Source organism: Parasteatoda tepidariorum, chromosome 2, assembly GCF_982258835.1.
Source record: "Parasteatoda tepidariorum strain Cologne lab strain chromosome 2, Ptep-v5.0, whole genome shotgun sequence".
Lineage (NCBI taxonomy): Eukaryota > Metazoa > Arthropoda > Arachnida > Araneae > Theridiidae > Parasteatoda > Parasteatoda tepidariorum.
The window spans coordinates 39,781,063-39,804,092 of record NC_141756.1 but is presented as its reverse complement, the minus strand read 5'-3'; the positions used below and the strand labels follow the sequence as shown (position 1 = coordinate 39,804,092).

Here is a 23,030-nt window from a genome sequence, read left to right as displayed (position 1 = left end):
TTAGCATATTATATGAAAATTTTTTGCGCTATTTAAAATTTATTTTTAACTTGAAGGAACCTATTAAATCTTAGTCAATTAGGTTTCAACTCTTGCATCAGCATTTCAACCTTTGCAGCATTTTCCATATTTGTATCATATGTTCTTTGTTATACATTTGATATACACTTGTTTCTTGAAAACCGCATCGTTTGGTGGTGCATTCAAGAACAGGTACTATATTACTGAGCATGGCCTTTTTTTCTATGCTAAGAGAACTTATTTGATTACAGTCTAAATCAAAAGCGACTGAAGTCAGTTTTTATTGTTACCTTTAATTAAATGTTAGGATTTTTAACAAAAATAAAAACTATCGTATCAAACACAAGAGGAACAGTAATAATTCAGACTATTACAACTATTCAGATTTTTTAAAATTCCCATTAGTTGTGCCCTTTAATTTCTAAAGAGTTAAATTGGTAATTTTGTATACTTTATGATAGTAATATTTAATTTTTAATTGATATTTTTATGCTAAAATGCTGAAAGAGCACTTAATTGCGAAGACTAACCTGCCTTGGGTAGTGTTCACAAAGTCTAGATTTGGTCCCGAACTGCAGCCGACATTGCATGTCGGCGTCATACAACTGTCCTGGAAGATGATTAGGAAATTGCAACTCATCAGGAGAATCTGGCTCATTTTTTAAACAGGAAGATCTAGGTGACCTATAAATAACCAGGAAAAAAAAATTAGATAATTCTAAACTACGCAATTTTTTATTTTTACTATTTGATTATTTAATGTTGTCATTTATTAATAGTTTTGTCATTTTGTTACCATAGTTTTTGATAAATCTTAGAGTTAGAATGTTTTGTGGTACGGTGTGTAACAGAAGAAAAAGTACGAGTTTGAATTAAATAAACGTCTAGTCTTAATTGGTCGAAGCGTTTGGTGATCGTCTCCATGCCTTCGGTTTAGAAAGGCACACAATATCAAAATACATTAATCGATGAAGTATTTGTGTAAAAATGTAATGCTTAGTGCTACTATCAACTTTTCGAACAACTATTTTTAACACTTTTTACAGTTATTATGCACACTTTGAAATATTGAAAAAGAAACTTTAGCTAAAATACCCTGTGTCAGAATAATTTACGAACAAATGATGACTTCATTCGCTTCAAAAATATTCAGATTGAAAATAACAGTCGATATGGTATTAGTTCTTCACAACCTCGCCATAGTGCGTAGAAATGCATTTTACCCTGATTTGCTCCTGTCAGCCACAGAGGTTTTTCTTGTTCTGTTTTTCATCTTTATTTTTATTCTCTTTCGGTTAATGAGGTTTTTCTAGTCCTGTTTCTCACCTTTACTTCGCTGGCAACTTAACGTTTTATATTTTAAATCACTTTTGTTTCGTCTCATTCAAGTCTTGAAAATGGGCGTCTATTTTTTGAATGCTTGAACCTTGCCGAATATTATTTCTGCATATTTTTGAAGCAAAGGCATTTTTTTAATCTCGTAATATCCTACCGTTTCAGTTTCGTGGGATTACTTATTTGATAAATTAAATTGCACGAATGTTGAAAAAATAAATTTCAGAACGTTTCAGTTTTAAAATAGTTAAACCCTAGAAAATGTGATGCGTACTTTGTTCAACCTATGGAAATATAGCAAACGAATATTCTTATTAAATAATTCTAAATCCGCTTCTAGAAAAACAGAAATTGTTCAATTTCGAAATTGATAGAAAAAAAATGCGCAATAAATATTGATTTATACAAATAGTTTTAAAATTATCAACAAAAAAAAAAAGAAAGAAAAGACTAATACTAAGTGTAATGAGATTATTTGAGTAATAAATGAATGAAGTGAAATACGAAGAGAAGTCATATCATCTTAATTAAAAGAGATCATTTGCATAATAATCGCATGTCAAATGTGAGAGCCATGTTTGCTATAACAACTAGAACTGATTTACCAAGAATAAAATAATCTAAAAATCTCATATCATCATCATCATCTATATTAGTTATTTTATTCTTGGGGCCGTTTTTTTCTTAAAGGGATACAAGTACCATATTTTTATTAAATCCAGATAATTGGAAGTAATAATTTCAGGAATTGCTTTTAAAACAATTAAAAAATATTGGCCGAAATTTATCAATTCGTGTCCTACTTCGTTAAATATGTGATAAAAAAAAATATCGAAAGGAGATTCTTTGTTACTCAAGAAAATTTAATATCTTTAGCTATTATTGAAGGTCCTGCATTTAATTTACTGGGCGAGTGTGTGTTTGTCTCTCGCGAACGCAGCTCACACTTAAAGTGTTGCCGGACACAGTGTTGTGGGTGGAAGCCCGTACTCCAGGAATTTGGCCAGGTCCCGCTTACTGCAGTCCGACCACAGGACACTGGTATCCAGTCCAGAAAGAGAAGCTGACATAAGGGTACCCCTTTTCCGCCGGCATGGTGAAGAACCTTGACCATCATGTATCATCCCAAAGCTAAAAAAGATAAACAGTTATGGAAGCATCAAAAATATGCTTAAATTTATTATTAATTTAAAATTAAGTTCGAATAAATGGCTTTTAGAAAAACAAATCTAAATATTATATTACTGAAAATAGAGTTTATTATAGATTAATGGTCAATTAATTATATTGAATTTTCAAAATTTTGTTTCAAGTGTAGTTTGTAATCTTATTCTACGTGTTATCTACATTTATTACTCTACTCAACTATTAAATATGTTAAATAACCATAATCACGCAGAAAAATAGTTTTAGTAAATTTCCGAGATTACATTGAAGATAAAATATAATAAATTTATTGATATTTTTCACTAAATATTTGATTTGTACTTTTTTAATGTGAATTCAAATAGCAAAACGACTTCTCATAAAAGAATAAATAATATATTTTTGCTTGTAGTGATAATCGAATTATTTAAAATTCAATTTTCCCTGCATAATTTTAAAGATATCATAGTGTCCAATGCAATATTTATACAAAAGAGATTTGATTTTATTAGTTAAATTAACAAAGTCAGAGATAAAATTGTTTAACTGAATGATTTCAGGTAGATTATAAATTTTTACTGTTAATCTAGTTTGACTAGCTCAGAGGGTAACCTATTTAATTGAATAAATTTTGAGGTAGATTTTAAATTGCTAATTAAATTTGATTACCTCAAACAAATTACTTAACCAAATGAACATAGAAATAAATAAATTTTTGCATCGAATTACTTAACTACGAAATCATGTGTTACGGTTAGTGAATGGTGTCAAACGTGTTAAAATCATTAGAAAGATCTATATCAAAAATGAATAATTTAAAATAAAATTACTGTTTTCTTAATTTAAAAACTTTAGACATTTTTAATAAGTATGCTGAATTGACTTCTTTTTTTAATTCAGTTCCTAATTTTATACGACGCCAATAAACTATAGTTTATGTTTTCTTTTCTCATTGTGCTACTTCCAATACAATTTCATGTTTTTAGTTACCATGTATTCAATTAAACATAGCATACTATGGTCTATAGCGATTTTTAAAAAAAAACTAATAAGGATATGCGATTAAATTAATCAATTTAATTCAAAGCAATTTTTTAAAGTAGAAAAACTCATATATTTCGTTTTAGACACAAATAATTCCGTTTTTACAGTTATTTTTTTTCAAACTGCGTTCGCATGCGATTAAACTTTTCTTTGAAAGGATAACATTTTGTCTTACTTGTGTCCTATTTCATGAGCCACAGTAAAAGCCAGAGCTAAGCCAGAATCTTCATTGATTGTGCAACTTCTGTACTTGCTGCACATGCCACTTATTGGAGCGTAACCTTAAAAATTTGAACTGAATTAACTCATAATGCTAATAAAAATCAATAAGATAGATTTTGATAGAAGAAGCCATTTTGTTGCTCGGCGTTTTGTTCGTTTCTTACCCAGAGTATCACATGGCTCATTTTTCCAAGAGCATATGTCCAACCCGGTAACTAGAACAGCATGGTCGTGTTGGTGACCTTTACTCGTGTGGATAGTGGATTGCCACTGACAAAAGCTGTTTAGAGAATTTTCGGCATTATGAGACAAACTAAGTCCTGGCTGTAAAAATAAGTTTTTTTTATTTCCTATTTACCATGCAAACGTAGTACAAAGGAAATAAAAATAATAACAATCATACGAATAAATCAAAAGTTTTGAATAACGTTAGAAAATTTTAATTATTCATCTACAGTTAATTATACGTTTAATTATTCAGCAAGGCAGTTAAAAGTTGTAGAAACTGCTAACTATATTTTGTATTTAAAACATTAACTGAAAGCTTACAAAATAGTTTTAACCTGAAAAGTAAGTTAAATAAAACACATGTTTTAAGTGATTAGTTGAAGAAAATAATAAACATTATTATTTCGAAAATGCTTAAATTTCCCATTGGAAGTAAGTAACATTTATTTATTCTGCTATATGCCTCAGAAAAAAAAAGAAAGAAAGAAAGATTTTTTCATAATTCAATTACAAATTTCCTTAAATATATCGAAACAGCAATTTCATGTTTTTTATTATCCTCTTCATTTTTCTTTTTCAATAAATATTCAAAAAGTTTAATTAAAAACAGTTGAAAAGAGAGGAGCATGGAATAAACATTGACTTTATAAGTAGTTTCAATTTTAGATCATTCTAGGAAATGTTTTGTAATTAATTTCCACTATATCATTCCTAAATTAATTCTTTTTGTGATATTCCAAAACAACTGGAATACTTCTTAGGTATAAAGAAGTTACAACGCGTAAAAGATAATACAATCAATTATCAGAAAGCATTAATAGCTGGTTTTTTCACTTTTTTATTACTTCATAGCTTTAGATATGAAACTCCGCCTTATTTCTAGGTAATAGTTAAATGCCTTCATAAACTCAACAAACTGAAGAAAAAAATATTTATTTACCTCGTCTCCTTCTAGTAAAACGAGTCCAACTAAAATAACGCTGACATTGCTACCAACAGTTGAATCTTGATACAGCATAGCTACCTATAAAAATGGGAATTTACAGATCATTGGAATGGGATAGATGAACTATACTGTGTCAAAACAAACAAACATATTTTTGCTGATAACTCAATAATTAGTACCAAAATCAAGTGAAATTTCATAGAAAAATACATAAAAGTATATTAAAAAACAAAAGTAAAAGGTAATAAAGAGAAATTTTTGATGGTTTTCCATTGATGAACCAACATAATCTTGATGGTAATCATCAATAATTCCATCATGAACCATTATATTTTTGATGGTAAGCAACATAAGAAACCATCACCCCTATGTAGAAATTTGGACAGATTTATGATGGTACAACGTAAGAATAGCAATTTGTTTCGATGGTTTGTTCATGTTGAATCATCAAATTTTCATTATAATTTTCTTAGAAATTACATGTTGGAACGATCATGAACCACCATCACCCCATTGTAGGAATTCGGACTGATTTTTGATGGGCCAACATAGAAGAAAATTGTTTTGATGGTCAATAACACCATCAAATCCTGAGAACCAGAAAGAATTTCCATTAAACCATCATGAAAATGTATAGTTGGAACCATCACGATTGTTGGCCCATGAGAACCAAACTTCTCTTAATGGTTAACCATCTTAGTATTAAAGTAGCATTTTCCATCATGGATTGATATAAGTTTGTTGGCGTATCAAAAACCATGAATGAATAATGTAAAATGTTGGATGATGTTGACCATCAAATGATGTTGGACTATCATGAATGGCACTGAAACCAACATTAACTATCAAATTATTTTGATGGAACTATCAATAATTTTGACTTGGGGCACAACAAGGTTGCCCTATTAATGGTGCAGAAAAATTACTATTGAGTATGAACTCCCTTAACGGTTATGCAGCTCTCTCAAATGTTTTGGGCCATTAAATTACACTATCACCAAGGCCTGTTTTAGTCTGAGGAGATTTCTTGGAGGAGCTGGTGAACTGCAATTGATCTTCCAACCCAACTTTGTTAACACGCGTGTAGTTAACGATAAAATTGAACTTCGAAGTGCTCAAAACAATCTTATATAGGGCTCTAAGAATTTAACCATATATCTCAGAGAAGTCTGAGTGTCTGCCTGACAGTGTCTTCCGGGCACAGGACAACTACCTGAACTTGCTAGTAATATCAGATGTGGGCACGTTTGAAAAGGGCCTATGCTCTCTTCACTGATCTATCTCAATCCTGTCTGAAAAATAATTTTCCACTTTTTCACATATGTTGAGAACCGTGGAGAACCTTTCAACTTCATTATATTGGGTCACCATGGAGGTCAGGGCTTTATGGTGTAGGCCGATTTGATGTTAAACAGTCCCACAGACCTGACTTCTCTGAGGTATGGGACTGAGTTAGTAGAGTCCTATGTAAGATTGTTCGGAGACACTGTCAATCTTCACTATATTTTCGTGAACGACAGCACACACTCGCAGGCTTTGTTGCTCAATAAATACCTACTCAGGCAATAGAAGGGCTAGCCAAAACTCTAGGCTTGGATTCCATCGAAAATATCAGCTCACCAACTCCTCTCTCAAACCTACCGGTGTTTTTTTTAAAAAAAAAACAGTCTTACTGAAGGAGGGAAATATTTTGTCCCAAGGCTTATTTGCTCTAAAACATCGCTATTTTCTCAGTAAAGTGTGAGTTCATTGTTAGACGTGCATTGTCGTCAGGGGAGGAGTCATACCCCAGATTAAACCCTACACTAGTTCATGACCTTAAGATCTTTTCTATTTTTAATTAAAATAAAAATGTTTAAGAAATGTATGTAGTTAAATGCAAAACCACTTCGGTGGGGAATGCGTGGTTTGTGTAATATGAAAAACGTGTTTTTTAAAAGATGATTATGTAATTTTGAGCAATTTAATTATGTCCTAGTTTTGCATCTTTACTTAAGATCTTCAAGCATTGTATATACTCAGTGTGTGAGTCATAGTCAGTCGATGTCCATTCATGCTGTCGTCTATCATAAAATAATACTGAGAAGCAAACTCAATTGGGGGGAAAAAGGAGTAATTTTCGAAACTTTGCCGATTTCACCGAGTTTTTTTTTAAATTTCCAATTAGTTCATTTAATTGAGCATTATGTTTACATTTAAAGAGGGGAATAAAAAATGAATATAGGAACTGAAATAATGTATTAATTAGAAACACTAATACAAGTGAAATACATTACCATATTAAATACAGTTAGTAAATATGTTGTGACATTTTCAGTTCCATGTTTCTGAACCATCTCTCTATCAGCTACAACCAGTGTTTCAACGCTCCTACGCTTCTTTCTGTATTGGGAATGTCTCCTTTTGTCTCCTTCCCTCGTAGTCTTATGACCATCAGCCCAACGCTTTGTTCTACCTTTGACTGAATTGTTTTGCGACTTTTCAAAAGCAAATTCCCCGGGAAGCCAGTGGTCTTTCCTTCTTGGTCGATGAGGCATGTCTGAAAAATCATCAAGTGTCGACATGCTGTTACTATATACGCATAATTTGTGGGATGATAATTTTGAAAAATTCGCTCATAATTTTGCATAATTGTTGGGAGCTTAATGATTAAAATTTCCGTCGAATTTAATCATCAGGCTATTGAAAGCATGTCCAAAAAAGTATGGAGATGATCGAATATCTCAAGAAATATTCTATAATCGAAAATTCCATTATCTAAAAATAAAAGTGTGAAATATTTTCAAAGGATGCAAACTCGGACAGCAACCCACACTCTGAGGGTGAGGACAACTTAAAAGTACTAAAAAGAAACCCTTATTTTTAATTGCAGATTTGAGTTCTGCGAAAAAAGTGCATTGATTTGTCCTATAGGCTTTAGCTCGTCACAAATATTGCTACTGCAATCAAAAAATAAAAGATAAATACATGTTATATCGGAAAATAAAATAGATGAATTTGATATATCAAAAAACCTATCTAATGACATCAATCTCAATCATACCCCGAAACTTGGCTCCGCTCCCAATTTCAGCCCTCTCCTCCCTTTGAGTCGCAAGGCAAATCGCGAAAGAACGAGTTTGAGAGTGGGGTCGAATTTAGTGTCATGGGGTGAGGAGGGCTTATATAGTCTGTCTGAGCTAAGAACTCCTCCCGCCACAAAGTCTGAGGCTGTCTGGTGCTATGGAAACAAGAATGGTGCATTTTAGGGAGTTCTTATTTTAGACAAACGATAAGTTTTCTTTTTTTCAAAAAAAGTACTGCAGTCAATACATGGACGAACTTTAAGTGAAAAACAAGATCTTTTTTACAAATTCAAATAATGAAATAAAATGTTAAAATTTGCATTTTTGAAGTAAACTAAAAATGATAAAATAGTTTACTTTGCTAAGACCTATTAAAACTATAAACGTAGGGCGCATCTATTTCGATAGACGTAAGACTTTTCGGTGGTGATAGAAGTTTATTACAAAAGTTATACGCTATGTTTTTTTTTTTTTTTTTTTTCGTTTTAGGTCCTACAAAAATAAAATTATTTCTCCTTTCTAAGTATATATAAAATATACTATACAAAGAATACTTATTATATTTTATTTTATTACTTTTAGTGTTATGTCTGTTAAGTTCATTCATGTCAGAATGTGGTCGGAATTTCGATTGGAGAGATATTTATCTAGCACTATTTTTGAAACGATTGAACTCGAGTTGAAAATTAAAAATTCCAGCTAGTTAGGAAAAGGTTTAAAAGTTTCATGCAGATAATAATATAACAATGAATTCTGCTTTCAGTGATCATGAAATGATTAAAACTTGTGTTGTCATCAGGCAGTGAGCACTAAAAAATATTAATTAATAATATTCTGCTAAAAGAGATTAGAAAACTGTTGAAATTTGCATTGTCATCAGACTGGAGTACTGATTGAGTATCTTAGCTAGTCAGAATTTCGATAGCAAAATTCCACCTATATTTCGGTGGCTCTATCGTAATATGATATGATGCTTTTTTGCGAACAATATGCTATTTTTAGAACTGTCGTGAGTTTGCAATTGTTACTCATGCATGATAGTTAGGTCAAATTTAGCCTATCTAAAGCCAACGCTGTCCACGCTTATTTTGAAAATGGCGCGAAACGTCGATATGGAGAAAAGCCACAGTTTTACGAAAATGAAAAGAGTTTGTTATCTAATTTTTGATTATTTCAAAACTTATTCCAATGCTGCATTACTTGGGCTCATAAAAATTTGCAAAAACCGAGAATAAGGCAGTGATTTTGATAATTTTCATCTAGATGGGAAAATGGCGCCAAATTGGTGATTTTAAAAAAAAGTTTAATAACGTTAAAAAATGTAAGTTATTTTTCTGTTCTAAAGCCCAGATAATTCTTCACGGCAAGATTATGTATATATTTTAAAACCATCGCATTGCTAAGTCACTTAAACTATGTTCTTTTTTATTTCCTTGGCGACAGAGCTTTGAAAAACAGCGTTATAGACGCAAGAGCGATATAAGAAAAACGTAGTAAAAAATACTTACACCTTCGTTTTTTTCCACAAAAGAATTTCTGATCTTCCTCCTTAATACTTTCCTTTTCCAATTCACTTGCCAATGGCACAGTAACAGATCTTTTGGACAATACGTGAGGTGTGGCTGTTGCAAAACTATCTTCTTCATTGTGATTTACAGGTTCGAGTAAATAATCAGAATCTTCTGTTTTTAACATACCTCTCTGTAGATTTACATATTGAAAAATTAAAATAAAATACACACTTGCAGCATTTTTAACATTTGCGGCGCATCTACTATACACTTGTTTCTTGAAAAGTATAATATTTTATTAAAATATATAATAATACTTTCGTTACAAAATATAATTGTTTAAGAATAAAGGAAAACTATTTTTTTGAATGCATGCGTTGAAAATTAAACGATATGCTTGTTGGGCACAGACTTGCAATATTGACTTGGCATATATTTAGTCAGTTTTATTGTTATTTACATCAAATTACAAAATTAATGTATCTTACTTAAACATATAACACCACCGTGCGTATGAAAATCAGATCTTGGAATAATTCAGATATAAAATGACTTTCTGAATTCAAATATGTGGAAAGTTTTCTTAAAATCCCTTCCACTTATATTTATCAATTCTTCTCCTTGCTAAAAATGTTCATGTTTTAAATTTTTTATCCCTTTAGCCCCCTTGGAATTTAGAATTTTAACGGTTAAAATGATAAACATTGAAGAGAGTTTTGCCCAGAAAACACATTGGGTCAGGGAGGAAAACATAATTCATATCCGGATTCTGATCATTGTTGCACTTCTTCAAATCTGTTGCTAAAATCAAGCGATTCATTTTAAGTAACTAAGAATATTTGTGCTGAACCTTAAGCTTTGAGGGATTTTTTTTAATCGTTATCTTTAGAAAGTTCTTTTGCTTGAAAATCTAATGAGCATTTAACCTCGTATAAAAACTTATTTGCTGCTGAGAACACTATAGCAAGTATTGATAACAAGCGTTCGACCGTTCAGTATTGAAGACAATAAGAATCTGTTTCAGTTAACTGAGTTGGGTTCAGTCCAAATTTCCCACCGTAGATAGAACGGAAATCGACTTAAATGTTGTAGTTCGTAAATCTCATCTGTAAAACAAGTTGCCCGAGACGGCGGGAAAACATTACTCACCAGGTTGTTGTCACTTGCCGCTAATTTTGAAGACAATTTGGCAAAACCACAAGTATTTTTACGCCAAAGAGAGACAGAATCTGTTCTAATAGCTCATTTCGTGTCTTTAGAAAATGCAGCTGCAGATGAATGAGCATAAGCAAAGTTCTGTGAATCACAGTTTCAAGTAACTAAGAATGCGATTGCTAATAACAGAATATTTTTCAAAACACCATACAAAAAAGTTTTTTTTTACAATTTTCAAATATAGAAAAAATATAAATTTGCGGAATTCGTTCGTGAAAGTACAGTTTCAAGTAACTAAGAATGCGATTGCTAGTAACAGAATAGTTTTTTAAAAAAACATACAAAAAAGTTTTTTTTTTTTAATTTTCAAACATAGAAAAAAAAATACAAATTTGTGCAATTCGTTAATAAAAGTAAATTTTTTTATTAAAAAAACTAAATTTTTAGCCTTTGCACTTAGGTTACAACTAATTGTTATTGTTGTAAAGTCACCTGAAAAATTATATAGATGTATAAGGATTTCCCTATATATGTTTAGTATATATGTTATATATTTATAATCCTTTTAAAAAATATACAAATCATGAGAATTTTAAGTTTAATATTTACGCTATCGAATTAAAGCAAAAACAGTATAGAAATCTAATCAATCTCTGTTAAAAAAAAGTGTAAAACAGGTTTGATTACTGGACTAAATGGAGAGAAATTGGAAGGTGATTATTAGAAACTGCTCCTAGTTTCGTAAGGCAATTCGTTCAGTTAGGATGTTTTTCATTCTGCCTTCTTTAATATAATGATTTGAGAGATATTACTTATATGTTTGCTTCCTTTCCTTTAAATATAAGTTTTCTAAACCTAATCTGCGGACGGGTTTACTTCTCTTTTGACAGGAATTCGAAAAATATATATTAAAAGCAGTCATTACGTAACTCTCTGGACTTATACCAGCTTTTGAGAGCGAAAAGGAATATAATTTTATAATGATGAAATGTGTTTCATAAACAGTTAAAATAATTTTTTTTTAAAATGCATTTAAATTTTATTTAAAAAAATACTTTTTTTTAAAATTTTACAAGACTTTTGAATTTTGGGAATTAATATAAAAATGATGCCTAATTCTAATAAATATTTTTCGAAATAATCATTGAAATTAATAATAATACATTCCTTCAATCAATTCAAAAATTCGTACATGGAGAATTAGAAAAACTAAACTTTGGATTGTTTCCTTGTTTAAGTTTATATCAAAACACTTTAAAACGAATTATACCAAAGACTATACATAAAATATATACCGGAGACGTGAACAAAAAGTAATTCAGATCTAATCTAAATTAAACTCTAACAACAGTCTAAAATGGGTAAAGAATTTCTGAAACAGTACAAGAAACTTCAGTTCAAACTAAAACTTTAGCTCGCCATTATTTTTAAAATATGAATAGTTATGGTATAAATTTCTCTGGAGACCAAAATGATAAAAGACTAGAAAACTGAAGTATACTTATTGTGAAAAATAATAATCACAATAATAAATAAATAAATGAAACAAATAATAAATCTCAAGGACATAATTTTAAAAATTTGCGAACTAAATGGTTTGACGCGATTTCTTCCAGATCTATAGCATTAAAATGTAAATTCTCAATTCTGAAAAAAATGCGTTACTAACTCATCATTTTACAGAATTAAGCTTACTTGGTAGCACTAAATATTCTATCGCCAATGGCTAACTTGCGAGTGGAAATTTTGCACCCTATTCTAGTGAGTAAAATAAAAAAGAAACTATAAAAAAACAAATGTGAACTTTTACTTAAAAAAAATCAGGAAAACTCTTCTTTATAAAATCTCAAGACTTTTGACCTATACATATATTCCACCTATAGCTTATACACACAAACATTTAGATGGTATCATTACAGTATTTCATTGCGAATCAAATAGTGTCATTACAATGACTCACCATTCCACCACATAAATTCAGAGCCACTGCAGAGTTAGGGCGATTCTTTATCTGACCCCGAAACAAACACTTTTCCAGATCTCGTTTGTCTTTTTTATAACCACGAGATGAATTTCCACCCAAATGATATACTTTGAAAGTTGGCGCGAGAAGGTCAGGTTCAGACTGCACCTCCAGATGGAAACGTTCTCGAAGACCTTCCAGAATGAAATATCTTCGATTGGAACTGTGAATGTCTCTTCTGGCTCGAATGCCATGCTCACCTAGTGGTTCGCCATTTTCATTCACTTCGATGGGGGTGATGATTTCCTGATCTGAAAAAGTTTTGATGTATAAATGAACAAGACACATAGCAACGATTTAAAATGTAGGGAATATTAAAATTGTCGATTAGCATTCGTAGGGAATTAGAACAGGATGCTTCCTTTTTTATGTTAATGTGATGGTGACATAAATATAAAAAACGCGATTATGTATATAAGTATTTAAATCTGATTTTATCACCATCTGTTGAATTACTACAATAATAATGCGGATGTGTTGCACTCAAAATTAAACTTTGCAAACTTGCTATTTAGAATATATTACAATTTAGAGTTAAGTTTTAAGATGAATTCTACTTCGAAGAGGATTTTTAGAATTATCTAAGCCCGTATTTGTTCCAATTCATATTACGCTTTCAATCGGTGATATTTTATGCCTGTATTGTTGTTAGTGTAGGCCTTTGCCGCTATACGATTCAACCAGCTATTGCTGGGATATGAACCTGTATAGTCTATAGCTTCATGCCATTTTTTTCAAATCATGTGCTAATTATTGATGACGAGTTCAGACGCGTCATATAACTAGATCATTTTTATACTAGCTTACGCTCACAGATAAGTATAGAATTTGCTTTCGCTTAGGAAAGAAAATGAATAACATTATCATATAGTTTAAAGAATTAATGTACTACGTCAGTAGACAGTTTAATGTAGCACCAGTTTATGATAATCGGAAATTAATTTTTGTTCAAGATGGTGATCACTTTATGATAGTGCTATAGCCTCAAGAAAGTCTCGTATGGAGAACAAATTATGGAACACAGTAGATGGCACTGAGAACAGCTTGAACATGGCCCTAGTGTGTGTTTATTTTATTTTATAACTGTCGTTGAGAGCCGACTCAATTATGAGTTTATGGTTGCCGATGTTCAACTCCCTTGCCATGTAATTTAGAATCCAATTCATGAGACAAGGGAACTCCTGGATAAAGTATTAGAAGAAATTTGTCTTTGTGGAGGACTTTTTGCTCGAACTAACTCGTATTTGCGTTACATGGGGAAGAAAACCACTAGGACCTCCACGGTTAGCCTGACGTCAAAGGGATTCTAACCCATGATCCGTCTGCCACTGAGGATATTTCACGTCAGCACTGTGGTTGGTGCAAGCTGGATTCGGTTTCGTATGGACCAGCCATCTCTGGTATTCGAACCCGGTTCAACTCATTGGAAGGTGAACGCTCTATTCCCTGAGTGTCCACAGATCTGAGCTGATTATTCAACAAATTTAACTTGTACTTTTTGTAAATCGCATGTTATAATTGATTCTTCAATGTTCTGCGTCAAGCGTAATGACAGAAAGGGAAATAGCAGAAAAAAATTTACTTATTTGAGATTGCGAGCAATAACTACACACATACTTCGTTATTATTTTACTAATACTTTGGCATGGATATTAATAAAATTGCGCAAATCAGAATATTTTGGATAACTTTTTCAACTATTTTACAACCTTGTTTAACAACAATGTCAACGTTTAACAACTTTGGTAAGTTCATACTTAATTAAAATCAACAACAATGCCCTTCATGAAGTATTACTTTCATACAATTATATTAGACAAATACTTGATGAAGTAGCATGACTTCATGAAGTATCATTTTCATACATTAGAAAAATACTTGATGAAGTATCATTTTCATATAATTATATTAGAAAAATACTAGCATCATGACTTCATGGAGTGTCATTTTCAAATTTCATGCAATTATATTAGAAAATTACTGTTTGATGTCTCGAAATCTATTTATTATATATATATATGAATTTTATAATATGATATAATATGAATTTTGTTTTTCAAAACTAAAAGAAATGATCTTACCAAAACTATTTACAGTACTTTTTACTTCAGCAAATAAACCTTGTTGCTCCTTGTCTCCAGTAGCAAGTATCTAAAATTGGCATGAAAATCATTTTTATTACTTTAAAACTCAATAATTATATGTTTAACAAAACTTGAAAGGATAATAGTTAATATTTAAGGTATAAAAGAGAGGGGTATTAAACATTTAACGAAAAAAACTAGCCGCCTTCGGTGACCACCTTTATTACCTCTTAAAATTACCTTATACAACATATAAACTTTAATGGTAACCAAACCGAATGCACAGCACTACTGTACTCAAATATTCTAATTCCTCAACCCTTCCTCTAATCCTAAGACCTTAATTATTTTTAAACAATATGATAACCAAATTTTTTCCTCGTCTAGCCGTTGTCTGTGAGAAAGTACATGATTACAATTTTAACTATTTTCAAGAGATGTACTCAATATTATCTAAGTTGTTTATGTAGTTAATTTTAGTAAAAACTTTTTAGCCGCCATTAAATCACAAAAACCACGATACATAGAAGTTCGGTATATTTTAGCATATATATATATATATATATATATATATATATATATATATATATATATATATATATATATATATATATATATATATATATATATATATATATATATATATATATATATATATATATATATATATATATATATATATATATATATATATATATATATATATATATATATATATATATATATATATGTATGTATATATGATAATCGCAATTAAACCAGAAATATCTAATCTAGACAAGGCACTTAAGTCAAGATAATTTCAACTGCACGTTTTCATTGATTTTCCGTAAATAAATAAAGAAGAACAAAAGGAAGAAATATTCAAACTGTAAAAAGCAACTTTAAAAATTTGTGAAATAAACTTAATTATAATGTTTAAAAGGCCTTAAATCTTTCAAAACAGGATCATGAGTAAATCAGTAGATGACACTTAACAGTAAATAATCAGCAGGGCATGATTAATCGAAACAGTAGTTCTAGATAAAATGCCTTGAGTTGTGAATGCCTAAACATTTATTAACCTTCCTTAAATTTATGTATCAAATTTTAAGGACCACTACAATATGAAGTCCTTGATAACCAGTACTCTTAAAAACGAGTCCGACAACCTTTAATGAAAAAATAATCTATTACGAATAAAAGGCAATAGCCTCTAAACAGATTATATCTACTTAAAAAACCAACTATAAACATATTGCATTACATATTCATATTTAAATGAAGCATTTAATCGTAATTATTATAATAAATGTCATTAACAAACCTCACAGCATGAAAGTAAAAACATTTAGTCAATTTAATTGAAAACATTATCTTTATCAACGGAATCAAAATTGATTATTTATAATTACTATGCTGAACATAAAAGGATCTGTCAACAGTTTTTAATCAACGTTTCATCAACATTTTTTTTACGATGTCTCACGTTTTTATCGACATATCAATCTTTCTTTCAACATTTTAACCATTCCAGACGTCAAACGGGCCACCACAGGGATGAACCACCAAATTATATTTCGATTATATCTAACCATATCAGGTTTTCTGTCACCGTATCCGCAAGCCATCTAAACGATTCAAATTACATTTTACCTTCCGAAAAAATGTCTCATTTGATATGAGTTGACAGATGCGACGTATGCAAATGTAACATACGCAATCAGTGGCTATCATCAGCAGCTGTTGTGATTGATTCGAAGTTTACAAGACAGATATTTGATTGTGCTTTTATTCCTCAACGTTTAAGCGTTTTCATATACTTTTACGTTACGGGATAATAGCAATACGATATGAAATTATTTCATTTATGCAAATTATGAAATTATTCCAATCAAGTATCTGTCTTGAAAACGTCAACTCAATTACAAACTTGGTATTAATATTTTTATATTAATATTAAAATTTTATTTTTTAACAACTTAAAATTTCATCATAACGTCTTACGCAGAAATTGTATTAATATGTTTGTCATATTTTTCTGTATATGGAACAAAAGCTTTGAAATGTCAAAAACAATATGATTGTGTTTTTTTTTTTCATTTACCGAATCGTTTGCTCAAATCATTTTTTCTTGCTTAAATTTTATTTATTTATTTTTGTTGAGCAAACGATTTATTGATGTTCAAAAAATCCGAAATTATTTTAAATTTGACATTTAAGAACTTTTTTTTTTGGAATGAAGCACAGAGAATTATTATAGGCACACAATTGGGTGCTTTCATTTCATGAAGAAGACGATCACAGATACCCACACTTGTGACCTATGATGTCAGCGCCAGTAGATCGTTTTTAAGCAAAATGGAGTGTGTAAGTTGAGCTAAGTTTCTACATAAGTTAGAATGTTAATTAACGTGAAGTTAATGAAATGCAGCCCCGTATCGAACATAGAATTTGTTGAAATATAATTATTTCTCTTCTACATCTTTTATTTAGCTTTTATTTAGCTTTGATTTATTATTTGTTTATGTATTTCATAGTAATATTGATATATTTTTGCTTTGTGTATCTGGCAACTTCGATGCCTAATTAGTTTGTTTACGTTATTCTGTCTTTGTGTTAAGTAAAAAATATATAATGAAAGAATTGAAATCTTTTTGAAAGAATATAGAATGAGTCATTTAACTGATACTTGATGGGCTTAGTTTACTCGAAATAGAATGGAAAGAACAGTTGCTAAAAAAGTTGTTAAGAGAAAGAAACAGGAAAAATGCACTGTTGTCTCGTCACCGTGATATGTCACTAATTACCCGTCTAGAGAATGAAATAAGATATATATGATATCCAGATAATACGTTATTCTACAACAAAATTTCGTAAGTCTGTGACAATTTAAAAATCAGTTTTAACAAATTATATAAATATTACATTTGAATGAAATATGGCATATCAAAGCACTGCTTTGAGTTGCAAGTTATTTTACTCCATTAATTTGTAAAATACGAAAAGTTTAAAAATTAATCTTGCATATTTGTATAGAAAATATGTGTAACAAATTTCTTACATTTAAAATTTAAGTGAAAATAATCCGAGACATTTGAATTTTATGATACAATTTCGTTTGCTTACAACACTGCTTGGTTATTATTTTATTACTTTCAACGAGTAAACTTGTTTAAATAATAAAAGTAACTATTATTTTATAACCAAGTTAGTTTTTTTTATAACCAACAAAGTCTTCATTACCAATGAAAAATAATAATGTTATAAATATCAGTGTATACGTGTTACATTCACAAACGTTCAGGCGAAGATACTTAAACTTGTAACGATGCATTCAGTATTTTCAAAAACAAAATTTATAAAAAGCGATTAACAAACAAACTTATTTCAAAACTATAAACCAAAATAAACTTAACTAACTTCCTTTCTTATGAGGAGGAAATAAGTAAATCATTTGGTTTAGAATCATTTACTTATTTCTTATGATCACTGAGATACTTTTTTTTGTAAAATCTGTAAAAATGATCAATATATATTCTTAAACTTAGGGCGTTGTTCTCTCCGTTGAATCATTCGTATAATGAAATATCCACCATTTTATTGGTTTTTGGAATTTTTCTCCTACTATTTAAACGCTGACAAATGAAATATAAATCTAGTTTAAGAACTCTAAGACTATTTTCTTCTGAGTTCAACATCCTCAAAATTGTTTGAAGTTTTATAAAGAATTTGAAGTAAATAACTTTTAGAATAGTTTATTGCTACGTTAACCTCAAACCTGACTTTTTCCCCTTCTAGAAATTTTTCCGAGCATCGTGAGGAAAAAAATAAAAAGAATATTAAATCTTAATATATTTTATTTCTGAATGCTATATTAAAAAATGAACAGAGCAAATTTAATAATAGTGAGAATTTAATAATCATTTTAATTGAAAATTTTCACAATTTAAATATTTTATCAAGTATCCAATCAAGTATATTTTATCAAGTATCAATTTAAATATTTAATCCAAGAAGTAATATTACAAAAAAGTCGGGAGTTTTAATATTTGGGATAATAATGGAAGACATGGTCAAAACTATAGAACAAACATTGTTTTCAACGTTTATGGAACAAAACTTATTAGCTGTTTGCGTGTTTTATCCGTTTAATATTTTTTATTGGTTGACCCACATAGAACTATAGGAAGGATATTGGTTTAGACAGATATGGAACAAAACTTATTAGCTGTTAGCATGTTTTATAAGTTTAATATTTTTTATAGGCTGACCCACATAGAAGAACTAATTATAGAAGGGATATTTTATTAACAGATATGGAACAAAATTTATTAATTTGCTATTTGTATGTTCTGTCCCTTTAATATTTTTGATAATATTTAGTTACCCGCAGAAAATTATAACCAGGATGTAAGTTTAAAAGACAGATATTAAATAAAATTCATTAGCTATTTGAATTTTTAATCAGAATTTACGATTGTCTGCTTGTCTGACCTGATGCGCTGGATTCTAGATTCATTTTAATAAATGGCCACCTAGTCTAAATTAGCAGGGAATGAAATAATTCTGAAAAACTCTTTACCTTTCTTATCAATGTGACTATAACGGACATAGTTTGATAAAAACACAATACCAGAATACTCTTAGGAAAGTATTCTGATATTGTGTTTTTATCAAACTATGTTAAAATAAATAAGAAAGGTTCTGAAAACACAATATCAGAATACTTTCCTAAGAGTATTCCGATATTGTGTTTTTATCAAACTATGTTAAAATAAATAAGAAAGATTCTGAAAACACAATATCTGAATACTTTCCTAAGAGTATTCTGATATTGTGTTTTTATCAAACTATGTTAAAATAAATAAGAAAGGTTTTTTTTTAAATATAAGAAATGTCATTGTATGCATAAATTTCTCTGTGGTTTACCTACAGAGGATATCATACTCTATTACAATATATATGCCGTTGGAGAATGTGCAAAATAGGCAAAGACCGATTCATTCAGAATATATCATTCAATTCTAGTGTTGATTGCAAACAAAAGTTTTCGCCAAACTCAAACAGACGAGGAATATATCTCTCAAATGATCTTCAAATCTTTGTTGAAAATGGAACCTTGCCAGATCTGCAAAACTTTTTTAAAAAAACTCTTTTCTTGTGTAAAAACATGTCTACAAGACAGTCGTGTGTAAAAACAGTTTTGTCTTTAAACTCAATGATATATGTTTGAAGTTCAAAAACACGCAGGGGAGATATTCTTAGAAAAACTTTAAGGAATCTGCACCCGATAACTGTTATCAATTTTGTTTAGTCAGTTCTTTTAAATAAATGAGTTTTAATTTTATTTTTGTCTTTCTGCCGTTTGAGATAGATGAGATATGCATCAGCAAAACATGTCACTATAAATATTTTTTATGAGTATGGATTAATAATGAGCAAAAAGTTTAAAAACTATGTTTTTAAAATGGTATGAATGGATTTCCGTTAAGTTTAGGGTTAAAATGATACTGTTTCTTAAAGACCAAGAGAGAAATAATGTAGGGTGCATCACTTCCGAAAGTTGAGAAGGGATTTTTGGTGGTGATAGACGTATATTACGAAAGTAATACCCAACTTTTCCATTTTTCATCGAAAGAAAAAAAACGAATTTTTCCTTTTTTTTATCCATTTTAAAAGCTCAGTTTTTAATTATTTCGTCCGCTAGTTTATTTATTGAGCGTCGTCAGAAATTCGATTGGTGATAGACAAAAAATTTTGTTAGCACTATTTAAAAAACAATTGTAATTTGTATTGGTATCAGAACAGAGCTCCAATTGAAGTTTAATTACGTCAGCAGGTCGAAAAGTTATGAAAGATTTTTATTGAGATAATTGATATTTGGTTCTAGAACGATAAATTCTCCTTGCCGCTGTCAGGGAACGATGGAAACTTAAATTGTAATTGGAAATAAAGCTACAGTTACAACTTACTCTCTGTGGCTCGTTGGAAAAGTTTTGGAATTTGGATTAGCGATAACTTCTATTTGGCGATAAATTCTTTTTGTAGTGGTCATGAACATTTAAATGTGTATTGTAATCAAACATCGAACTCCAGCAACACCTCGCAATTTGACAACTTAAAAGGTCTTAGGACTATTATTTCTATTTTGAAATAAAGTGAGAATAAATTCAGTTTTTTCGCAGTCTCGAAACGAATGAAACTTGCAGCACAAAGACGCAGTTATAAATTCAAATAGTCAAAATTTTGTTCATGGTAAATTTTAACTGGTGATAATATGGTAATATGTTTCTTTAAGTTGTCAAAAACTGTTTAAAATTTATAATGTCATCTAACGCATAGCTTCAGTTAAAATTTTAGCTTTCTAGCCAATTCTTAAGATATCGGAATTTTAATTGATGATAAATTCAACTAGGCAATAAAATGAGGATATCTCTCTTTTGAATCGGCCAGAAAAATTACGGAAATAAGCATTGTCATCGCGTACCGAACTACAGATAAAATTTTAGCTTATTAGCTAGTCTCAAGATTCCATCATTTCTACTACAAAAGGTAACTTTCAGTCACCACTAACATCTATAAAATTCCTACCAATCTAAAAATTATTTTTGCATTTTAATGCTTAGCAACCCTTTTAGTGATCTCTAGGTACTATATGGTAACTTTACAAAGATTGAATTAGGTCTTGTAAAAGTTAAGTGATTTCATTTATTTTTTTTAATCGTTGAAAGAATTTCGAGTACGAAGAACTAATAAAAATATAGTAAATCAAAAATAATAATTCAATAATAATAAATTAAAAGGCATTCAAATAATTTGAACGGATTACATAAGACTATTTTTTACATTAAAAGTACAAGAACAAGTGTAAGAACATTATAAATTTAATAACATAGAAAAACTATAATTTGTTGTTAATTTTTATTCTTTGAAAAAAATTTATAGTTAAATTAATATCTGTTAAAAACGATGATGTAAAAAGTTTACCCTTTATTTTATCAAGAATTGCGAGCATGAATTGTGACGTCAGTCGATTGAATCACGCGAGCGCTGCTTATATTTTTTTTAATATTTTGAAAGGTTATTTTTTGTTCTATGATTTCTTTTATTGGGATTAAAAAGTTAAGTTTTAACGGTTGATTGTATGTCATTTATTTATTTAGTTCGATTGAATTTTACATTTTTTTGACATTTGTTTTATTTAGCTTGTTTTGTTTCACAACATCTATTAATAATTTCACAATAATATTTTTGAAATAATAAAAAAATTAACTTCTTATGTTTAAATTTTGTTAATAGCTAAGAAATAAAATTTAAAAATAAATAAAATGAAATAATATGACTCCACGAATTTTTAACAGATTTTAAAGCACTTAAAATATAACAATAAATTTTTTTTTTTACATTTTAAAGAGTAGAACATAATTTATTATTCTGGAGATCGTGAATTTTAATGTTATTTTCCTTTTTAAAAAAGGTGAGGAAAAAAAGAATTTTTCGACTTTTTTTTAAAAACAAATTTAAACCTTTAAAACAGTAATATAAAGTAAATACTATGTAAAATAAATACTGAAATGCTAACATCAACGAGAACTATAAAATCATACAATTTTACGACTAAAAAAATCATTTTAATTCAAAATGTTGCATCAACATTCTAATTTCGTTTCTGACAGGTTGCGTGTGAAAATAAATTATACAATATTTTAATATAAGAAACACTGCATCTAAAAACATTCCACGTTTAATAAAACAGGTGAGACGGCACATCATCAAAAAGACCTTTTACTCTTTTATCACTTTTTGAGTAGAAGTTATGGCGTTTGGTTGTCAAAAAAAGCGCCATAATTTCGAACAGATGTTACATCTTTATTCCAACAGATTATGAACGAAAGTCTTAAAATCTATTCAGGTTTGCTTTAATTCCACCTGACAGGTGTAGAAAGCTCCAAATGAATTAAACTTCTTTTTCTTCTTTTTTACACTTTAAGTTATTTTGAGAAGGTGGGTTAATCCCAACCACCAAGGTTCTTTTTTTTGTGGATAATAAGATGAAAGAGATTTTAATCTTTCTCACGACATTTCTTAAGTTGAAAGATAGCCTTTTAACTCTTTAAATCGAGCGAAAAACTTCATTAGAAATTACATGCCGAAATAACTATTTTCTGCTACAATTTTTTCCCTCAAATTCAAAAACACATGGTCGATTATGACTGTCTTTTATATTGTTTTGGAATTCTTTTAAGAAATGCAGACAAAAAAATTATT

The 23,030-nt window shown here is 29.5% G+C and overlaps 1 protein-coding gene across 2 annotated transcripts in view; it reads right to left on the bottom strand.

Moving 5' to 3' along the window:
- LOC107446167 (A disintegrin and metalloproteinase with thrombospondin motifs 18) overlaps positions 1-23,030 on the bottom strand; it is a 41,711-nt gene that overhangs the window by 12,736 nt on the left and 5,945 nt on the right. For both annotated transcript variants that reach the window (XM_087157233.1, XM_087157234.1), the window contains exons 2-10: positions 14,778-14,847; positions 12,634-12,947; positions 9,516-9,708; positions 7,219-7,481; positions 4,937-5,020; positions 3,933-4,092; positions 3,722-3,827; positions 2,347-2,487; positions 552-705 (exon numbers count right to left, since the gene is read on the bottom strand). In XM_087157233.1, the coding sequence (XP_087013359.1) occupies positions 552-705; positions 2,347-2,487; positions 3,722-3,827; positions 3,933-4,092; positions 4,937-5,020; positions 7,219-7,481; positions 9,516-9,708; positions 12,634-12,947; positions 14,778-14,847 (1,485 nt within the window). The remainder of the gene's footprint in view (positions 1-551; positions 706-2,346; positions 2,488-3,721; positions 3,828-3,932; positions 4,093-4,936; positions 5,021-7,218; positions 7,482-9,515; positions 9,709-12,633; positions 12,948-14,777; positions 14,848-23,030) is intronic.